Source organism: Taeniopygia guttata, chromosome Z (assembly GCF_048771995.1).
Source record: "Taeniopygia guttata chromosome Z, bTaeGut7.mat, whole genome shotgun sequence".
NCBI lineage: Eukaryota > Metazoa > Chordata > Aves > Passeriformes > Estrildidae > Taeniopygia > Taeniopygia guttata.
Window position 1 is genome coordinate 17,891,955 of NC_133063.1, and position 20,624 is coordinate 17,912,578.

At 38.0% G+C, this 20,624-nt stretch overlaps 1 protein-coding gene across 6 annotated transcripts in view; it reads left to right on the forward strand.

Annotated features, from left to right (window-relative positions):
- PCSK5 (proprotein convertase subtilisin/kexin type 5) overlaps positions 1-20,624 on the forward strand; it is a 229,367-nt gene that overhangs the window by 32,169 nt on the left and 176,574 nt on the right. For all 6 annotated transcript variants that reach the window (XR_003956982.4, XM_030258051.4, XM_030258053.4 and 3 more), the window contains one exon: positions 15,843-15,956. Coding sequence is in view for 4 of the 6 variants with exons in the window: in XM_030258051.4 (XP_030113911.1) it covers positions 15,843-15,956 (114 nt within the window). In the remaining 2 variants the exon portion in view is untranslated. The remainder of the gene's footprint in view (positions 1-15,842; positions 15,957-20,624) is intronic.

The following is a 20,624-nucleotide window of genomic DNA, read 5'->3' on the forward strand; positions in this document are numbered from 1 at the left end:
TTTTCCCCTCACTGTCCCTATGTTTCCTTCACTATCACTAGACAAACCTCTACAAAAACGTATTTACGTATCTTAGGAATTAAATGTAGGGCTCATACATGATAATAGTTAAAATTTTCCTGTGCAGACTGCTGGAGCTGCAGTGCTAATCTCAGCAATGGATAAATTCAGAAAAACATCTTACTAGACCTAACTGCATTTAGCATTTGATACCTCATTTTACAAAATAAAAGTACTTAAGATACAGATAATTAGTTATCAATACTTCTTTTGGTTTCTTCCTTCCTTATATTCTGTGTTAGGACAGTCCAGGATATCGTAAGTGCACAGTTGACTGTACATTAGTGAAGTAACAAAAACAAGGAGGAAAAAACCTTTGTCCATCCATTGCTTCATCAGAGGACATGTTAGCGTCACAATCATGGAGTTAAAGTTTGGAGAAGCTATTTGAGCAACTTGCACTCCAGTGTGGTGCAGCACACTGTGAGAGTCTTCAGTTAGCAAGAGATTTGAGCAGGGACTAGTAGAGGTTGCAGCTGCTTTTGTTCAGAGTGCAAAAGCTATATGCAGCATGCAGAACAGTTAACTTAATTTGGTATCATTGAGATGTTGACTTGGTTTGGTTTGAAGGGACTTTAAAAGTCACCTCATTCCAGTTCCAGTTTAGATGCTTTCCAAAATGCTTTCTAAAATGTGAAGGCAGATCACGCAGACTTGTGCAGCCTTATTTTGTAAGTGCAAATGAAATTTGAAAACAAACACATGAACAAGAAACACAAAGAAAATCTATTTGGAACCCAAAAAGGAAAAGGGTGTTACATTCCTCACACAATTCAGGAAGCACTAAAGGATTTTGCTCAGCCTTAATGATGGCAAAAGCACTTTAGGTAAATATATATGTGGGCGATTTAAAGCCTTAAGAAGACAATTTCATCATAGCAATTATAAACATGTAAAAGCAGAAGGTTGTAAAGAAAAGATACTTGCAATCCTTAATCCTTAGATGCTAGTAGGTGTTAATATTTGAGTTTCTTTACAGTTCCAGTAAAGTAGTACTTGCTCCTGTGTTTTTTAGCAGCGAAGTGTATTTGTAGGTGAAAAATGATAGGACATCTATTGTTAAAAAAACAAGGGGAATAAGTCCTCTAATTTTTAATCTGTATTCTAATAGCCTGATTGTGAAGACAGTAGTTCTGACAGCTGCAGTGGTCTTGTGTTTCACTAAGTGTGCTTAAGCTGTTGTTAAAGTCAGTTTGCATTGAGAATGTTAAGAAACACAGCAAATTGGTGGTTTGGCTACTGGGCTGTAAAATTGCTGGGTATCAGAAAGTGTCAAAAGAGGAGGAATGAAGAGATCCCAGTTTTGAACTGTAGAAAGATGCAGCATTCTGGAAGCAGTTGATCCTGCCAGGCCAAATGCCAGAATATCTGCAGGGAGAGAGGGAGAAATTGAAAGAAAACACATTTTGGAAAGGCACATCTCAGAACTGACTGTATAGAAATGTAACAGAACAGCTTCTACACACCATTTCCTGAGGAGATCCAGCTTCCTCTTATGTTGATGGTACAGGTTGTGTTGCAGGACATTCACTGAAAAATGAATTAAAGTTTTGGTTTTTTTTCTCTCTATTGCACTTGAAAAACATTCTGGCAGCAATGAGTACTCTTGACATAATGGATCAAGATTCTTATGCATCTGTCTTCCTGCTTCTGACAGGCAAGACCATTGTGTTTAATTCCAGTGGTTGTTATCCAACTACACTAAATGGTGGACAGCAAGATATCAAGAAACACATAGATAATTTATCATATCTGAGATTATTGAAATGTTATTGACAGACTATTGAAGGCAAGAAGACGGAGCTGGAAAGACATCCTCCGCAAAACAGAGCAAAATAATCTCCCCACTACCCAATTTTTTTGTAATCCTTTCTTTTAGGATTATTTGGAAAGCCAATGGCACTAAAAAGCCACTCATCATCCCTGGCTGATCTGCTTTACTCCTAGCAGATCCTCACCATTTTATTGGTTCAGAGGAGATGCCAGGCAGCTGTGTTCTGATCACAGTTGTGCTGCTTGATTTTGTGCAGCCTTCATCAGACAATTTTGCTCTTTTCTGCTTCTGACTCAAAATGTGGACAAGTCTGGCAATTGAATAAAAATTTCTTGCAAGTGGCAAATTGGCTTTAAAATAAATGAAAGTAATCATCCAGTTTGTTAAACAACTATGTATTGTATTCTGTGGAATTGTATTTCTGTTAGTGTCACACAGAGCATTGTATTAATCCAAGCAACATTTTAGTAGAAGAAAATGCTTATTCCAAATCCATATAATCCACTTAAAGCAGTTGTATTCATTGGTGTGTTGACTATCACTTATGTAACCTGTGTTTAACCTATATTATTGTTTGACATTATTTTTCCCTTTTTTAAAATTCTATTTAGAGAGAGAGTAAATGCTGGTACTCTCATTAGTGCTGAAGTTATATATAAATATCTATAAAGGCCAGAATATTGGGGTAACTTTACTTTTGTAAATTATGCAGATTAAAAATTTCTTTTTAAGTAGCCTTACTATATTTAGACTCAATTCACTGTTTCAACTGTAGCTGTTATAACAACTTTGTGTTTATATATACATGTATGCAGGCACACACACACACACTTCGTATTTATATATACTTTGTGTTTTATATATATATCAACTTTGTGTTATAATAACTGCGTATAATGAAACCAGAATTTCTGGATTCCATAGTTTTTTTAACTTCCAGGCTGTTCCTAAAAACAAGCTGTTAAGAACACAAATGCTAATAGACTCACAGTGTGTGAGATCAAAAGGAAATACTGTGATCATCCAGTCAAATCTCTTTTATTAGATGTCATATGGCATCAGAATTAATTTCTATTTGATGCAGAGTATAGGTTTTAGAAGTTTTCCAATTTTAATTAAAAATCTGCCAGTGATACAAAATAGCCAGAAGTTTAAAAAATGTTCTGGTTTTGCTTTTTGGCCAGTTATTTAACTTCAATTTTCAGATATTTTACATTCCTGTAACTATTTGTGAGTTTGAAGAATAATATTGTACAGGAGTTTGGTGACCTGCATATGTGTTTGGACACTGTCACCTCAAAAACTTCTGTCTCCTCAGCTAAGCAGACATCCAAATACCATTTTCTTATGGATCTGTATTCTGGTTTGCAAGCAAAACCAGTGAGAGACTCCAAGTCAGAAATACAATTTCTTGGGAAAAGGGAAAAGAGACAAAATACATGCAATGATACAAAAGGAAGACCACCGACAAAGTCAGAATACAACTTGACACCCCTTTGGCCAGCGTGTTGGTAGCAGTCCAAATTGGAGTGGCTGCCGTCCTCTTGGAGTGGCAGATGTGGTTCTGTTGGAGCAGTGGTCCTGTAGAAAAGGTGTAGTCAGTCAAGTGGAAAACCCCAGCTGTGTCTTCTTGGAAACCTGTGGGAAGGCTGCTTCTCTGTCTAGAAATCCCAGAATATATTTAGGTGGGAATGTTTAGCTCCCCCCACCCCCCACCCCGGGCAGAGCATCTCACCATGGGCTGATGTCATTCTGAGTCACACGGTCGGTCCTTGCTCACCTGTTAAACAGAACCGGCTCCTGGAGAGTGTTATCTCTGAGTCGTGTGTGGAGACATTGATGGGCCCATTAACAGGGGTCTGGGCAACTGCTATGCAGGTGATACTAGAAAACATCTTACCTCTAAATCTTGGACAATCTGTTTTTCTCTTCATCATATTTGGGCTTCTTTCCTGGGTGCTTGCTACACTAACACACTTCCCTTGCCTTGCATGAAGGAAACTAGCTGAGAAGTGCAGCCCTTCTCAGTGCAGGTGTTTGGTAAATTTGTCGTTTTATGAGTGCAATTACACTCTGAAGAGGTACTCTGAAGAACGTGTTTCGATAATAGTTGCCATTTTGAGAGACTGAGATATCATCTCTTTCAACTTTCACACGGTTCTGGCAAGTAGTGGAAAGGCAGTCAGGTGATTTTTAAGCTGTTGTCTGATGCTAATATATATTTGCTTATGAAATAAAGCTCAGTTTTGCATTTCATCCCTTTCTGCCAGCAGGTAAGGTAACTGAATGAATGATTAGAAATAATAGTAGTAATAGGAAGATTTATGGAAACCATTGCAGTTTTTGAAGCTTCTGAAATGTCTTCCCTCATGAGAGCAGACATGTTCTGCAGCATATCTGAGATTCTATCAAACAAAACTTAAGTTTGTGTATTTCAGAAGATACATGTTTGTACATTTGAAGTTTATCTTGGTTAGAAAAAAAGTTGTTTTATTAGTACAGAGAGTATTCTTATACTTTAGTCATAGGGAAAAATTGCATTTATATTAGATCATTTTAAGTCCTTTTATCCTAATGGAAGACAGTGTAGAAATGGCCATAGAGATTGCTATAAAATGAAATAAACATAGGTGACAGAAATTTTGTGAAGACTGTAGACACCACATTGTAACCCTGTAAATCATGTGACTAGAAACCAAAGAACTCTAGTATATCCAATTTAAAAATCCATCTCGTAAATCATTGCCATGGATATAACAATCTTTATTTTATTTTTCTCAATTTATAATATGACAGGTGTTGTGAATTAGGAATCCATAACAGAGTGACTGTTTTGGACACACTTCAATTGCCAGAATGTGCACAGGGTCCATCTTAAAGTTGCAAAACAATGATGTGGTTTATCAGGGGCTTTAAAAGAAATGAAAGTAATCAGCCAGTTTGTTAATCAAGCATTACTCCAGCCATTATGTTATCTGATATGCAGAAATTGAGAGATATGGCCTTATTGGAAGTGCTGTCAACATTTTGTGAGGTGTGCAGTTGCAAAAAACTTGACTTTCATTGGCCTGCTGACTGTAGGAGAAGAAACTTCAGTCCTTTTACATTTGCCTGAGAGTTGGACTGCAAGGTTTTCTTTGGGTGGCCACATGTGTCTTTCACAGGTATTTTTTTGGCAATTAATTTTGAATTATGATGGTCATTTTGATAATGATGTTTAAGAGGGGTAGTAATCAATCTTTTAATATCAGTGAAGTTCACTGACAACTATAAGACTGAGTTTCAGGGCAGAAAAAGGCAGTTTGTTCCAAAGGTAACTGCTAACAATTCTCCTCCATTGACCTGAAGTGGTAGATCAGAGACAAACACAGTGGCCATGAAACAGTGGTGTTTGCCACTGTTGAGATCAGCCCTGTTTAGTATCTTCGTCAACAACTCAAATGAAGGAATTAAGTACATTCAGGAAGTTCACACCAGTTCACACCTCAGGAAGATGACACCAAGCTGGCTAGGAGTGTTGATCTGTTGGAGGGTAGGAGGGTTTGGCAGAGGGATCTGGACAGCTGAATCAATCAATAGGTTGAGGCCAACTGTATGAGATTCAATATGGTGAAATTCTGGGTCCAGCCCTGCGTCACAATAACCCAATGCAGCACTACAGGCTGGGGGAAGAGTGGTTGGAAAGCTGCCTGGTGGGAAGGGACCTGGGGTTGTTGTTTGACAGTGGCTGAACATGAGTCAGCAGTTACCCTTGGTGGCCAAGAAGGCAGTGGCATCCTTGGTTTATATCAAGAACAGTGTGACCAGGAAGACCAGGGAAGTAACTGGTGAGGCCATACCCAAATCTTGTGTTAAGTTCTGGGTCCTTCACTTTTGTAGGGACACTGAGGGTGCTAGAGCAAGTCCCAGGATGGCCAGTGAAGCTGGTGAAGGCTCTAGAGAGTAAGTCGTATGAGGAGCAGCTGAGGGAGCTGGGATTGTTTAGCTGGCAGAAAAGCAGACTACAGATCTTACTGTTCTGTATAACTACATGAAAGGAGGCTGTAGGAAACTGAGGGTTGGGCTTTTCTCCCAGGTAACAACAGGATGAGAGGAAATGGTCTCAAATTGTGCCAAGAGAGGTTTAGATTACATATTAAAAAAAAAAAAAAAAAAAGTATGGAAAGGCATGTAAAGCATTGGAACAAATGGCCTAGGGAAGTAGAGTCACTGTCCCTGGAGATGTTCATAACCCCTTTGGATATGGCACTAAAGGACATGACTTAATGTGGAACCCAGTGGTAATGCTGGGTTTATGGTTGGACATTATTTCGAGTCTCTTCCAACGTTATGATTCTATGATTCTAAATAAGAGCAATCATAAAATTGTACTACAAAGGCATCTGAAATGCCAAAAAACTAGGGAAATGGGGTGCTGTAAAATATGCCACTGATACTTCCATGAAGCGTAAAACTCAACAAAACTCTAAAACTGAAGCTTAGTATAAGCACTTTGACTTAATTCTGAATTTTAAATACCACTTCTAAGCATATGCTATAAAGAGGGTGAGCTTAGAAAAAAATACTTTATCCTTTTCATATGATTAAGGATACAAAATACCAAGACAGGCACAACCAAATAAACCCAAATGGGAACAAATTTTTCTGTGTTTTAAAGTATTCTGATCAAAAAACTGCTTAATTTGATATTTAGTATATGTTCTTGTGACTGAATTTTTCCATTTCCTAGACTTAGGTAAGAATTTTCTTTGTTGACAAAATAACATTAAGCAAAAGTGCTGGAAATAGGCTGAGTTATTTGTGATACTTCCTTACATTCTATTAAGGGGGTTTTGGTCAGTGGACAGTCTACTTAGGAGATGTATTTACTTTGTTAAGTCCAATATACCACTGATGGATATTACATACCACTTAATTATGGAATACTTTTACTGCCTTGCTAATTCTCAGTGGATTTTCTAAATGGCAGTTGAAACCATGGGAAACTCTTGACTGAATCAACACTTTTGGAATTACACTGGTATTTTTGACATTTGAATTTAACACTGTGGTAGAGTTTTGTCTTCCTAAGATGTCATTAAATGAGTTAAGACCACCTTAAAGTAGCACATGCAGATGTCTGAAGGACTTAAATTATGACATGAGTTGAAGGGCTAAGTTAAGTAAAGAAAAATATCACATCAGAAATTTCTAGTTTCTTTTAGTAGACAGAATAATTGCTACAGTAATACAGACATGAAATCCAAGATAGTTCAGCTGTCTAGGATGCCAGATGTTAGATTCCAAAGCTACTGACGTTTAGAGAGCTCAAAGTTTTGTCCTCTAGTGGGCACTGGATCAGCCTTTTGATTTATTAAGAATATGAAGTTTTAATGAGTTGTAACATCAAAGTTTATGTTCGGAGTGATATTAACACTAATCCCCCCACTGTATTGAAATAATGAAAAGATTATTACATTGTCCCAAGACTAGGTATTTCTAGATAATAACATTGTATTCAGTGGTGTAAGCAGAGCATTGGGTACTGTACCAAGCAGACTTATCAATTAGAGGGCTCTTAAAATTGTGTTCAAAATCATGCGCGTGTAACTCTTGAGTTGTTCCAAGGTGAGTTGTATGACCTGTGGCTAAAAAATATAAACTACCTTGTATAAGCATAGGAGTTGGTTTTAAGCTTATGCTGCAAAGACTTTTCTCACTATTCTGAGGCTGAGTTATTTTAGAAACAGAACCAGTACATCCAAGCTGGTTAGACTACTTCAGATCCGAGGAAGGGAAAAATTCCCCAACTGCTTTAGATGCTTGTTCTTTGCTTATGACATCTGGGGCTGGTGCTGCTGGAAGCCACTGTCCAGGAGCCCAGGCTCCCTGAAATTTGTTCTCAGCTCTCCCACAAAGTGTGATTTCAATCCTGTAATTTTGACCTGCTTTATGGTCAGCTGTGGTACAACACAGTAGAAGGGTGGAGGTTGGGCAGTGGCTGTAGCCACGTTCATCATCAGTTACTACCGCTGTGTCTGCGAGTAGAAACCTGTCAAGACTTCCCCAAGGAGAGAAAATGTGAGTCCTTTTGCCTTGGATTGTTCCCTGGTTTTCCAGTCATACGGAGATCCTGGCCAGCAACAGGTATGCTGAGCTTCTCAAGAATTTCAGTGTGATGCTTTTGCCTTTCCCAGCAGCTCTGGGCTGCTATTAAACTGCCTCGGTACAGAGCCCGTCTTCCTTCATCACTAGCCAGGCTTTCGCTTTTCACAATTTATTCCTCTACAGTCTTGTTCATAAAGGAAGAACATTTTTTTCCATATAGTTTTAGGGTGGTATGTATGGGTTTATGTGAAGAGCATGTAGCTGTAGGGGTGGGAATGCTACATGGGAAAGGCAAAGGACACTTCAGTCGCATTAGAATCCATAGCTGTGGATTCTTCTACCTCATGGATTTGGAACTATGGCTATACTGCTACAACTGATCACAAATATGTAGCAAATCACATAGAAACCGCTTAAGTCATACCAGGACTGACTGGCTTTTCTGTGGCTATGAGGTGGAAAAATGTGCATAGAATTTAAACTCTGGTCCATAAGAGACACTGCAGTAGCTTGGCCTGCTGTTATGCAAGATGTGTTTTGTGGTAATTTCAAGGATTATCTGCTGTTTTTTCTCTTCTGCTTTTTTAGTTTCTAGTCAGCCTGTATGAACATCTGTTTCTTGTTTTATCTTGGTTTTTTTTTTTTTTTTTCAGAATCTGTAACATAATTTTGACAACTGCTTTGACTGTGGATTGTCGTTGACCCTTGCTGAAGAAACACTTTCTTAATCAGCAAGAATGCATCACATAGCATTGCTGGAGTCAATAACTTTTTATATTACTTTAGACCCCTACATTTGTGAAATGGTATATGCAGTAATTTTCCATGGTCTTGACATATGTCAACATCTACTTTACCAATTATCTTCAGTTATTTTTATGGTTAAAAGAGGCTGTTGCTATTGTGGGTCAAAGAATAATAGGTTAAGAAAGTAGCTGGGGTTTTAATTATGATGAAAAAAATGACACAAAATTCTTCTTAAGATGAGAAGTCCAGTTTTTGGGGGTCTTACTTTTGTGACTGCACATAGTTAGCAAGGGGTGTGTCAATAGTCCTCATCATCTCTCCTGCAGTCCTGAGTAATTGATTGGGTCTCTTGTTCACTGACCTAGGTATGGCCCTTGGATATTAATATGTCCTCCTCACTTTACCCGAAATCATTGACCTTTTGGTTTCATTACAAAGTGAAATGCAAAAACAGAATTTTGTCAAATAATACACTTAAGTAGAGCTGGTAGCACAGAAAACTTAATGATGACAAGACAACTAAGATATTTGTTTTGTTAGAAACATAGAATCACTTTGTTTGGAAAGATCATCTCATTCCAATACTCCTGCCATAGAGAGGGACACCTTCCATTTGACCAGGCTGCTCAGAGCCCAATGCAGTTTGGCCTTGAACACTTCCATAGATGGGGGCATCCACAGCTTCTCTGGGCAACCTGTTCAGTGCCTCACCACCCTCAGATTAGAGAACACTCACTTTACCTGATATCTCATCTAAACCTACTCTCTTTCTATTTAAACCATTACCCCACATGCTATCAATAGATTGACTCCCTGATAATGAGACCTTCTCCATCCTTCTGATAGGTCCCCTTCAAGAACAGGAAGGTTTCCATGAGATCTCCCCAAACACCTTTTCTAGGCTAAACAATCCCAGCTGTCTCAGCTCTTCCTCATAGCAGAGGTTCTCCAGCTGTCTGACCATCTTTGTTGTGGCTGTCCTCTGACTGTCTTATGCTGGGGAACCCAGAGGTGGATGTAGCACTCCAGAGAGTAAAACAGAGAAGTGTCTTTTGATATAGCCCAGCACATAGTTGGCTTTTTGTGAAGTGAATGTGAATTGCTGGATCACATGCAGTTTTTCATCCACCCATATGCAAAGCTGCTCTCAATCCACTCATTAAACCTGTATTGAGGTTTTGGATTACCCTGACCCAGGTGCAGGACTTCACACTTGGTCTTTTTCACCTCTTGCTCACCTCACATATCCGTCACTATCCCTCTGGATGGCATCCTGCTAAGACAGGAACTGTTGGAGCAATTTTTTTCCTATGGCCTATGCTGGGACAGCGCAGTCTCATATTTTGCCTCAAAGTGTGCTGTCCTCACTTCTGTCCTTCTGTAGCAGGGTCTTTCAGAACTCACATGTATGAGTGTTGAGGGTCCTTAGGCAAGTAAAGAATGAAGTGTAGCAGATGCAGCATGAGACCATCCAGCTGAGGGGGAGGATGCTTGCCCAGAGAAATCCGCCTGCTGACAAACTCTGAGTAACAGTGGTGCACTGCTGTTCAGTGCCTGTTTTCCATGGGATGAGTAGCCCCTTTTGCTGATCTGTTTACTGGGCATTACCTTCTATGTGCTCTGTGTGGGTTTTCTCTCAGTTTTTTCTTTAATCTGTAGGGTTCCTGTGGCACCTCCTCTCTTGTTACCTGAGAAGGAATTTCCAGTTTCTTCTTACAGGTGTAGGAAGATGAAAGTGAACGAGGCAGTACAAGGGTTACTGTTACAGTTTCAATTAGGAGCGGCACTTGAAGAATCTCGTTTTCACAGACTGCAGATCCACACCTTCACACTGAATTTTGTCATAAAAGTCACAGATTCTGGTATGAAATTTATAAATTACTTCAGAATTAGAAAATCTTTTCAGCCCAAACATGTTTTTCCTCAAAATGAAAAGGATTACACCTTCAGCTTGCCTGTAACTTCTGCTGTAGAGTAATGGCATTTTCACATATTGGAGTTGACACATTTTTAATAATTTTGAAGTGTTTATTTAAGCAGGCCCTGTCATGGTATATTTGAAAAAAATATCTTTCATAACAATGAAAGATAAGCAGTATGTTAAAAATCATACTGCTTTGATAAATTGGTGGGGTTTTTTTCCCAGTATGTAAGTTTTTTTCATTTATCAAACTTTTCACAGTTTATAACTCTGGGTGAGGGAGATCTTACTGCAGCATACCTACATGGGTTTTTTTTCTAAGAATTCTATTGAATCAATGAGTCTAAAAATGGTAGAAAGTAGTTTTGATTCATTTCATCAAGAGTTAACATTTCATTTCAAATTCTGGCACTTAAAGAGAGAAAAAGAGTGCTTGAATTAGCTCAGACAGTTTTATTGCCATAGCAGTATTCCATGCAGGTCTGTGAAGAAGAGCTGGGTTATGCACAAAACAATGCTGTGAGTCCTGAATTGAGGAGACTAAAAAGGGTGATTTTTAAAAATAGTTTCTTCTGCAGTCTGGCTTGGCTTTGATTTCTAGACACTCAGTAAAAAATGGAACTTCTGAGGCTGAGGTCAATGGGAAGATGTCTTTTGTTATTTCTCAGTAAGTGTGACTTTATGGAAATATTAAAATGAACTTCATTGTTTGCACCTTTTGGCAAAAAACCAAGAATCTATATAATTAATTAATTCAGAAATATTATTTTTATACAAATGAGCTCCTTTCATACAGAATCAAACAAATCCAAAATATACCAGGCATAGTAATTTGTGGATGAATACCCATAAAATACTCAAAGGTAATATGTGTTACAATGCTAATATAACTTCTGAGTCTTGACCTTGTTTTCATTAATATAACCTAGTGATTGTACAATGTAGAGTAAACTATTCAAGTAGCAGTGCTATTTTCTGTAAACAAAATTGTATGCATTGACTTATCAGATGAGTATGTTGTCTTCTTGTGATGTTTAAATTAAGTTTTAAAAGGTTGTATCTATATAACCTGAGAATAAAAACAATGAATCAGCAGATCTCAATATAAGGGATTTACTAAACACCTTCCAGGCAAAGCCATAAGTAGGACTGTGATCAGGCTTGTCGGGATGTTTCAGGTTACTGTGTCTAGCATCCTGCACTGTCTCCCTCATAGCAGTGCGTGGTCACTGACTGAGAGTGATCAGTTTGACTTCCCCCTTCACTGATGTGGTTACCTGTACTATACAAAATGAGTCCTAATGGTTTACACCAGGTTTGTTTAGTTTGAAGAAAAGGAGACTGAGAAGCAAGCTCATTGCCCTGTACAGCTCATTGCCCTGTACAGCTTCCTGAGGAGGAGATGGAGAGAGGGAGATGCTGATCTCTTCTTCCTGGTATCCAGTGATTGGGCATGTGGGAATAGTTCAGAGTTGCATCACAGGAAGCATTTTTTACCCAGAGGTTGGTCAAAGAGATCAGTCTTCCTAGAGATGTACTTGATGCCCCAGTGTTAAAGACATTTAGACAAGGCCCTCAATACTGTGCTTTGACTTGTTCATCCCTGAATTGATCAGGCAGTTGGACTAGATGATCATTGTAGCTCCATCACAACTGAAATATTCTGTATTAGTCTAGTCTTTTCCATCTAGACACTTGCATTCCATCATTAAAGAGCTACCTGCTCTATCTTCCCATATTCATACTTAGGCAAATGTGTCATTACTCACATCTTTATTTTACATAGCTATTTTACTTAGAGCAATTCTATGCATACATAAAATTATCATTAAGTCTTGTGGGAAGACAAGTTATGTTTCTTTTACTGTGTTTGAATCTGATCATTCAAGCTGTACAGACCTTCTTCAAAATTACTGTTTCATATGTTTTCCCTAATTTTGCTGGAAATTGATGAAATAGGAACTATTGATGACATCCAGCATGTAATAGGAGCACGCCCTGCAACAGAGTGTCTTTGTTAAAAGGTGGTAGATAAGATAAAAAAAAAATTATCTGTTATCTCACTAAAATATAACCACCTACCATACTACAGACTTGCAGATTAACTCTGTCGATGCAAAGTCTTGTACAAACACATGCATATAAATATACTGAAAATTCTTTATGTGTAAAATGGTGTATATTAAATGATATATATTAAATGATGTATATATGAACTGGAAGTGTGCAGTGCTGTAGTGTTTATGATTTCTTCGACTAATTGACTGATACTATTCTCCATAATATTGTCTGAAATAAAGGAAAAGAGAAAAGAAATTATTTGGGCTTTTTTTTGAGGCAGCAATGTATGCATGCACCAGTCTCCACCAGTACTGTGCTGCCTTTATATTTAAATCTTTTTATTGATCAGCAGATACTGGTAGCTGAATAGGCAGTAATCAATGGAGACAACATGTTGCAGTGAATGACTAGAGAGTTTGGCTAAGAGTTTGTCTAATCAGGAAAACTCCTTTAATTTTATCCATATATAAATGGTATTAGGTTGCTGAAGTTCTTTTTAAACTTTAGGTTGCTCAGGCTCCAGGAATATGTTTACTTCTTTGCTCCATTAAAAAGGAAGGGTGTTTTTCCAAAACTCCTCACAGTTGCTCATTGTAGTTCCTATAGAAGCCTTGTTGCATGAGTCCCTAATGCCAAATTAGATGCCCTGGGTCTCTGATTTATGGGTCCTCTAGGCAATAGTAGTGTTGGTGAGTTCCTTCATTAATAGTCATGCATCTTAACTAGAGGTAGCAGTGGCAGAAGGTTTAATCCTCTTCAGCTGAATCTGTCTCATTGGTTTGTCTTTGTGGACAGTTTTCTGCAACACTGTCAGATCCTTACATTATGTTGGTGGTAGGTTTGATTCCTCCCTGCAGACTGAAGATAGGAGTTACCAAGCATGGCATGATAAGCGCTGTGTGGTTTTGGTGTGAGAAGTGTTGAAATTTGTTGACTTGCAACTTTCTCAGCATGGTTAACATATTCATGTGGTTAATCCCTTCAGCAAAGGGCGAGTCAAGATAACAGTAAATATTCTTGCAGCATAGAAGCTTTAGACCCCTCAGCTGAACATGTTTCTAACACTGAGACCCAAATCTTACAATAAGACTGGGAAAGTGGAGCTGTATAAGCCCTGCAAGCCATGGTTGCTTTTTCAGACCTGTTGAAGCATTTTTGTTCATGACTGCTAAACAGTAGTAATAGAAGAAGTGAGGCCCATTGTCTATGGCAGTCCAGGTGGGTGGGGAGTTAGAGACCAAACAGTACATAGGATGCCAGTCTCTTGGTTTGTGATGTGTTTGCAGGCATGGGCCACCTGAAAAAAGAAAAGCTTTGAAGTATAATAAGCTTCTGTTGTGAGGGTCTGGAAAAGAAAGCATACATTAGCAGCAAAAGTCAGGAGAACAGGGTTCATTATTCAGTTAAAAATCAGTCTTTTTCATGGAGGAGAGAACTATTTAAGAGGCTTGTTGACCCCAGTTTACAGCAGCCGTTACGTTTAGTGCTTATCAGTCTTTTTATTTTACTTTCTTTGGCTTTTGCCCAGACATTCTTTGTGTATCCTACAGGCCTCTAGACTTTGTTGCATCAAACAGCCTGAGACCTATTAGCTGTCATCTCCTGCAGAGGACACCTGTATCCAGTCAGATCTGAAGGGAGCAGTTACCTCTTGTTGTGTCATGGGGAATTTCACATGGTTCTGGAAGAGGGGACAGTAAGCAAGAGAGAAAGGCACACTGTCAAATTTCTCCATTTTCATATAACCAGAAAGTGACTAATGATTATTCCTAGAAGATTTACAAATAAGTGAGTTTCAGTGTCAGCTCTACCCAATGGTCTGTGTTCTTAGACTGCTTAATTTAGCCTCTAGAAGAATACATTTAATCCTGAAGTTAGTTCTTGAGAAGGTGAAAATTTAATTTCTTCTTTATGAAGGAAAACATGAAAACCATCCAGCCTCTATAATGACTGTCCTAGGAATCCTCTTTGGACAAATTCAGAGATGTCTTTCTCCATTTTTTTCTGGCCAAGAAGTAGAGGCCAGAGTGCTATGGTGTATCTACCTAAGGATTTGAAGTTGTGTTGTGAATGCACAGTAGAGAGATTAGCCTGCTAAAGGAAAATATTAATACTGTCTCTGACCAGTGACAAATATGTGAGCTGAAAGTAACTTCTTTTATATATTTATATGTTTGTGTGCATACACAGATATTCAAACAGTGCAGAGTAGGGTGCTAGAAGATGACTGTCTTATTTGGAGAGATGTGAATTAATTTTTGTAGTTATATCCCTTGGAACAATTCTGCAGAAATATAAGCTGCTAGATGTGTGTGAATATACCATGGACTTTTTCTGTGGTTAATTCATATTATTTACATTTATTGAAAGTAGCTCCCTTCAAGAATAGCTAATAGAAAAATAGCTGCAGAGTCCCCTCTGATCTAAAGTTGATGTCACTTTTGGTGTTGCCTTTCTTTGGATGTATTGTGAATCTTTGAAGAGGTGTCAGACAGACAAAAATAATTTTCAGATAGATTTTTAACCCTTATATTTCTTTTCCTTTTTCAAGCACTTTTTTGTGTTTTAATTAGAGCTGTTGCTTAGTATCCAGCTATGTCTCACAGGGGAATGCTTAGTGTAAAATAAAATTCCAGAGTGCCTCTCTGAGACAATCTTGACACTTTACTTAAAATGAAGTTTAATTTTGGTATTTTTCTTGGTTTTTTTCTCTGAGTGGTGAAGGTGATTGATCTAAAAACAAAACTTTTGAATATATTTTAAAATATTTTTATTTCCTGGAAGAGAAAGATAAAAATAAAAACAAATTCACCCTTATAGAAATTCACTAATTACTCACTGTAATATGCTGCTAGATTTTGTGTAGGAGTTTTTAAAAATTCAATGGAAGAGTAAATCTAGTAAAGAAAAATTGGAAAAAATAACAGTAGTTAAAATCTAATACCCAATGAATTCCTTCTAGTAGGGTATTTAAGCAATTGTTCAAGTAGATTTGTAACACTAGCTAAATTGAATGTATTCCTTAGTGAACAGTATGTCAAGGTGATCTGCATGATTTCTACTGCCAAAATGAACTCTTTAATATGAAGTATGCCTTGGAGTGTGGCAATGAGAACAATCCGAAGCTTTTGCACATTTTTTGATAATCTCCACAGAACCATAACATTCTCCGTATGTTTTCCTGGTTGGCAGGTGGAGTGGATACAACAGCAGGTGGTTAAAAGAAGGATAAAGAGGGATTATAAACCTGGTGGTACCCAATCCACTTATTTCAATGATCCCAAGTGGCCAAGCATGTGGTACATGGTAAGTATATGGAGGGTCATTGACTCAGTTTCATGCTCATGTTTAGTTGTCTGGTTTGATATTATGAAAAGGGGAGGAAGAGCATGTTTTGAAAAAGCAGATTTGGGGATTATTATGTAACTAATAAAAATCTGTTAACTCCTTAGAAATATTATGAAGAATTTGTGGTGAACTGTGCAGTAGGAAGCATTTATTGATGCATTCATTCATGAATTCTTCCTATTGCAAGATATCTTACTTATTTGAGGATTAATAAGCAATGAGAATGGAAGGAACTTAGCCACAATGTGTGAGAACCCACTTGTATTGAATACTGAATTGACTGTCCCCAACATAAATGTATTTTGTACTGAAACACAAGAAGAAAGCCACCAGCACTGACCATTCATTTCCTGTCTGACAGAAGTTATATTTAAAAAAAAATAAATTCATTTTGTCCTGGTAATTACAGTTGAAGCCTGGAGTGAAACTTTGTACTCACAATGTTTTAAAAACTATCCTCATTTTTGCTAGATAAAAATTTAGAATTACAGAATGGTTTGGGATAAAAGAGACCTGTAAAGGCCTTCTAGTCCAACTCACCTTTCAGTGAGCAGGAGCATCTTAAACTAGATCAAGTTGCCCAGAGCCACATTTGACCTGATCTTGAATGTTTCCAGGGATACGGCACCTACCATATCTCTGGGTAACCTGGTCCAGCATTTCACAACTGTTCTTGTAAACAACTTCTTCCTTATATCTAACCTGAATCAACCCTCTTTTGGTTTAAAGCCATTGCCCTTGTCCTATTGCCTTTATAGGTGCTGCTAAAAAGTTTGTCCTCATTTTTCCTAATGATCACCCTACAAATATTGAAAGGCTGCAGCAAGGTCTCCCTGGAACCTTCTCCAGGATAAACAATTTCAATTCTCTCAGTCTTCCTTCATAGGACAGGTGCTCTGATAATAGATACTTATAGCAATTGCCTCTAATTTTATCAGTAACATAGCAGTCCCTATTTAAAAACCAGTTGTGTTGTCTAGCTACACTACCTCACAGCTGTACCTCAATTGCCAGTCTAACGCTGAACAGACTTTAGAGTATCAAATGGACTTCATTGTATGTTTTGTACAACTTTCATAATTCCTCATTTCTGTCACAGGGGGAAAAAATCCTCACTTTCAAACCTTCTGGGAAGGGACCATTCCTGACGGACTGCATTTACATCCACTGATTAACTCCATGTATTTGTAACGTCATTAGTTGTAGTGGTTTGATGACATTTTGTTGAAAGATATCAGTAAAAGTATTAGTGACCATGCTGATGAGATCATCAGGGAGAGTAGCTAAAAATATGTGAGTGGATTGACTTCGGGACTGCCTTGAGACATATGACTGTGTTTATGATCATTACCATAGCTCCTTTTGTTAATCTTTCTTAGCTTTATAAGGTGAAGGGGAAAAGATGAGTTCAAGTTTGGTTAATGGTTTCAGACTTTGCTATGCTGAAAGAGGTTTTTAGGTTACTGGCTGCAGACATGTTGTTGAGAAAGTAGTAAGAGTAACAAGAAATTATGCAAGAGTAATAGTAAATAAATAAACTATCATGTAGAGTTTGCATTTCGATTAATAAGTGGCTTCGTTGTGGGCTAAGATTGATACCTTTGCCTATTGGACTGGCACAATTTCTAATAAGGCCATAAGTGCAGTTCAGATTTGTTGACAGAAGTTCTGTTATTCAAAGACTTTGTCAAACCATATGTGAATAATGTTTTTCCTCTCCAAGGTTTTTCTTCACAAGTACCACTTCTTGTCATTTTAATTTTCTAGGTTAGAAATAATACATTTATTTTTGTATGATATCAATGACAAAGAGTTACAGGAGATTATCAGGCATTCTTTCTCTTTGAGCCATCACAGCACTAAGAAGAAAGAAAAGGTTATTTTCTTCTGACTTCCCTCCCTCAAAGCAAAGAAAGTTGGAAAAAACCCAACTTCTTTAGCATAACTTCTGAATCTTGAGGCATCTGTGCTTAGGAGTAAAATAGAATATTTTTATAGACTAATTAGCATATGACACTTTACCAATCCAAATGTTACTCAAAAGTGACCTACAGAATCAGGTGCAGTTTGCTCAGAACAAACTGATATAAATGAAAAAAAAAAATCCCTAGGTAATATCCTTTTCAAAATTTTTGCCATTCCCAGAGCTCAGCTACCTTTATACCATCATGTTAAATCTAATAAATTTCTTCTCTTCCACTGGTGTTGACAAAATAACCTGTTCGCCAATAACTGGATGAACTATATATAGTCCGGTTGGTGATTTTGGCTAAAAGAGGTTGAAGTTAGCTGTTCTGTATTTTTTTTTAACTTGGAGCTAACAATAAACACCATCTTCAGAATGACTGAGGTGACTTTGTGCTTAACCAATTTCACTGTACCTGCCAGTTGTTTAAATGAATTTCTTTATCTTGTCAGCAAAGGAAACTATAGAAAGTAAATATATTAATATATATTAAAAAAGAGAGGAAGTAAATATATTTAAAAATAGAAATACATGCAAAGTGGTGGTTAATATAACTAACTTTAGTAGATTTCAGTTAGAGTACTGTTGTTGGCCATTTCTTTTTGTTCCCCACTTCAAGAAGAGCTTCGTAGACTGAAACTGGAATTACACAGATTTCTGCAGTTGTCATTTACCTCTGCTGTGATGATAGGCTCCACTGGATGGGTTTTTTACATTTTTTTAAAAAAAGAAAAACATTTTGGATAATGAAAACACTATTTAAAAAAAAAAAAAGTCTGAAAACATACTCAAATAGAAGTTGGTAAACCTAAGAAAACATACAGTGCCTGGCTGTGCTATTTCTCCAACAGGTTATGAGACCTTTTTCTGTGGGGTTTTCACAGAACTGGAGTGAAAGGACAAGCAGATCAACAAATATGAGGTGTTTTAGGGCACTTAAGGTGGAAGAGGATTATAGCAGCAAGGCACAGTAAAACCATGTGACTGAGCCATGGTGGAAATGAACATTATGGTGGAAATGAACATTTACCAGTTACTTGGTGAATAATAATAAAGTAATTCCTTGAACCAAACAGCTATTGTTTCACAATTATAGATGCAGAGTGATATACTGGGGGGTTTTAGAAAGCTGTTAAAGGTAAAAGATTTGCTGAGAAGCCTCATCAGTCAGTATTTATTGGTCATCAATCATCACATTTATTGGTATATTTACACTGATTTCTGATGTAAACAGGTGAAATGTAATTTATACTGCTGTTGAGAGCAAGGCACACAAGCTTGTGTGTACTGAATTACTTGCATATAGGGCTTGCTGCCTTGATCTCTGATGCTGAAACCAAAACCTAGGGAAAATTGCTTTTCGCTTTCAGTGAGGACTGTGAAGCATGCATTGCTCTGAGCTTCAATGAAGTGTCTGGTGAAGCCAACTTACCTCATTTTTTCAGAAAATTTCTCCAGTATACAACATAGTGCCCTCCAGTTAGGGTTGTGAGTTCCCAGGTGAGCTGTTCATTCACAGGGAGGGACAGAGCCTTCTGCTCTGACACAGTATAGTTGACTCTGGATGGCAGCCAGAATGGGACTAATAAACTTTTATCAGCAGTGAGTAATGTGAGTTTCTGAAGGTCCTGTAGCCATGAAATAAGGTGGAGGTGACAAGTTAGACAGGTAAGTTGCCTCCCTTATGCCACTGATGAGATCTGTAGGGAGTTGTTTTACCTTGTGCCTCTTCTCCCAGCTCAAGTGGCAGAGCAGAGAAAAAGATTTTACTTCCCTGGCCTTGCCATTAACGAGGACGGTGGTGGGTGGGTCTGTGAAAGGAGACAGAGGGACAAAGGAAGGAGTGACAAAAGCCTGATGAGATGGGCTGGAAAGGGGTGAAGGGAGAGAGGTCACAGGGGATCTGAGTGCTGGCCAAGGTACAGGGAGACAGCACTCAAGGAAGAATTTTGTTGAGTTTTCCTTGAATTTTTTTCTGCCATATGCTAACACCACAGCAAATGAATACATGTCAGTCTCCTTTACGACCTCCTAAAAGTCTGTTTGAGAGCTAAGGAAAAGCCTCTCTCTTTTTATTGCCCTCCCAAGAACTGTTCTCTCCTTTCATCTGTGCAGTGGAAGCCAAATGGTTGCTCTTTCTGAGGTGGCATGGCATGCTTGAAAGTGTTTTGCATATTTCGTAACTTGGTTTGGTTGTTGCATGCACTTTCATATTTTTGGATTTTATTGCATGAGAAGATCAAGCTTTTGGTGTTCTGTAAAGTTAAGAAGATGATCTGTGACTTAACTTCAGCAAAAGTGCTGCTAGAAAGAGACACTCTGCCTGCCAAACATTACCCTTCAAATCTGCATGTGGAAACACATATTTTGTTGTTCTCTGTGGACAAGGCAGAACAATAACATGAGGTCAAGTAATACACAATTTGACCTAAATTAATTTCCTTTTGGAAGGCAACAGCACACTTTAGGTAATCAAAACCCTGTAGAAGAGGATTTATCCATTACTGCTGAAAATAGATTATTAAGGCAGATGATTTAGCAAGATTAGCAAATAGTTTGAAGGCAAAAAAGACCAGATAGGCTGGTCTGTTCCTTTGTTCTCCTAGATAAGCACACCTGGAAGTGTGCTGATTTTTAGTTTGCTGGAAGTGCCCAGCAAA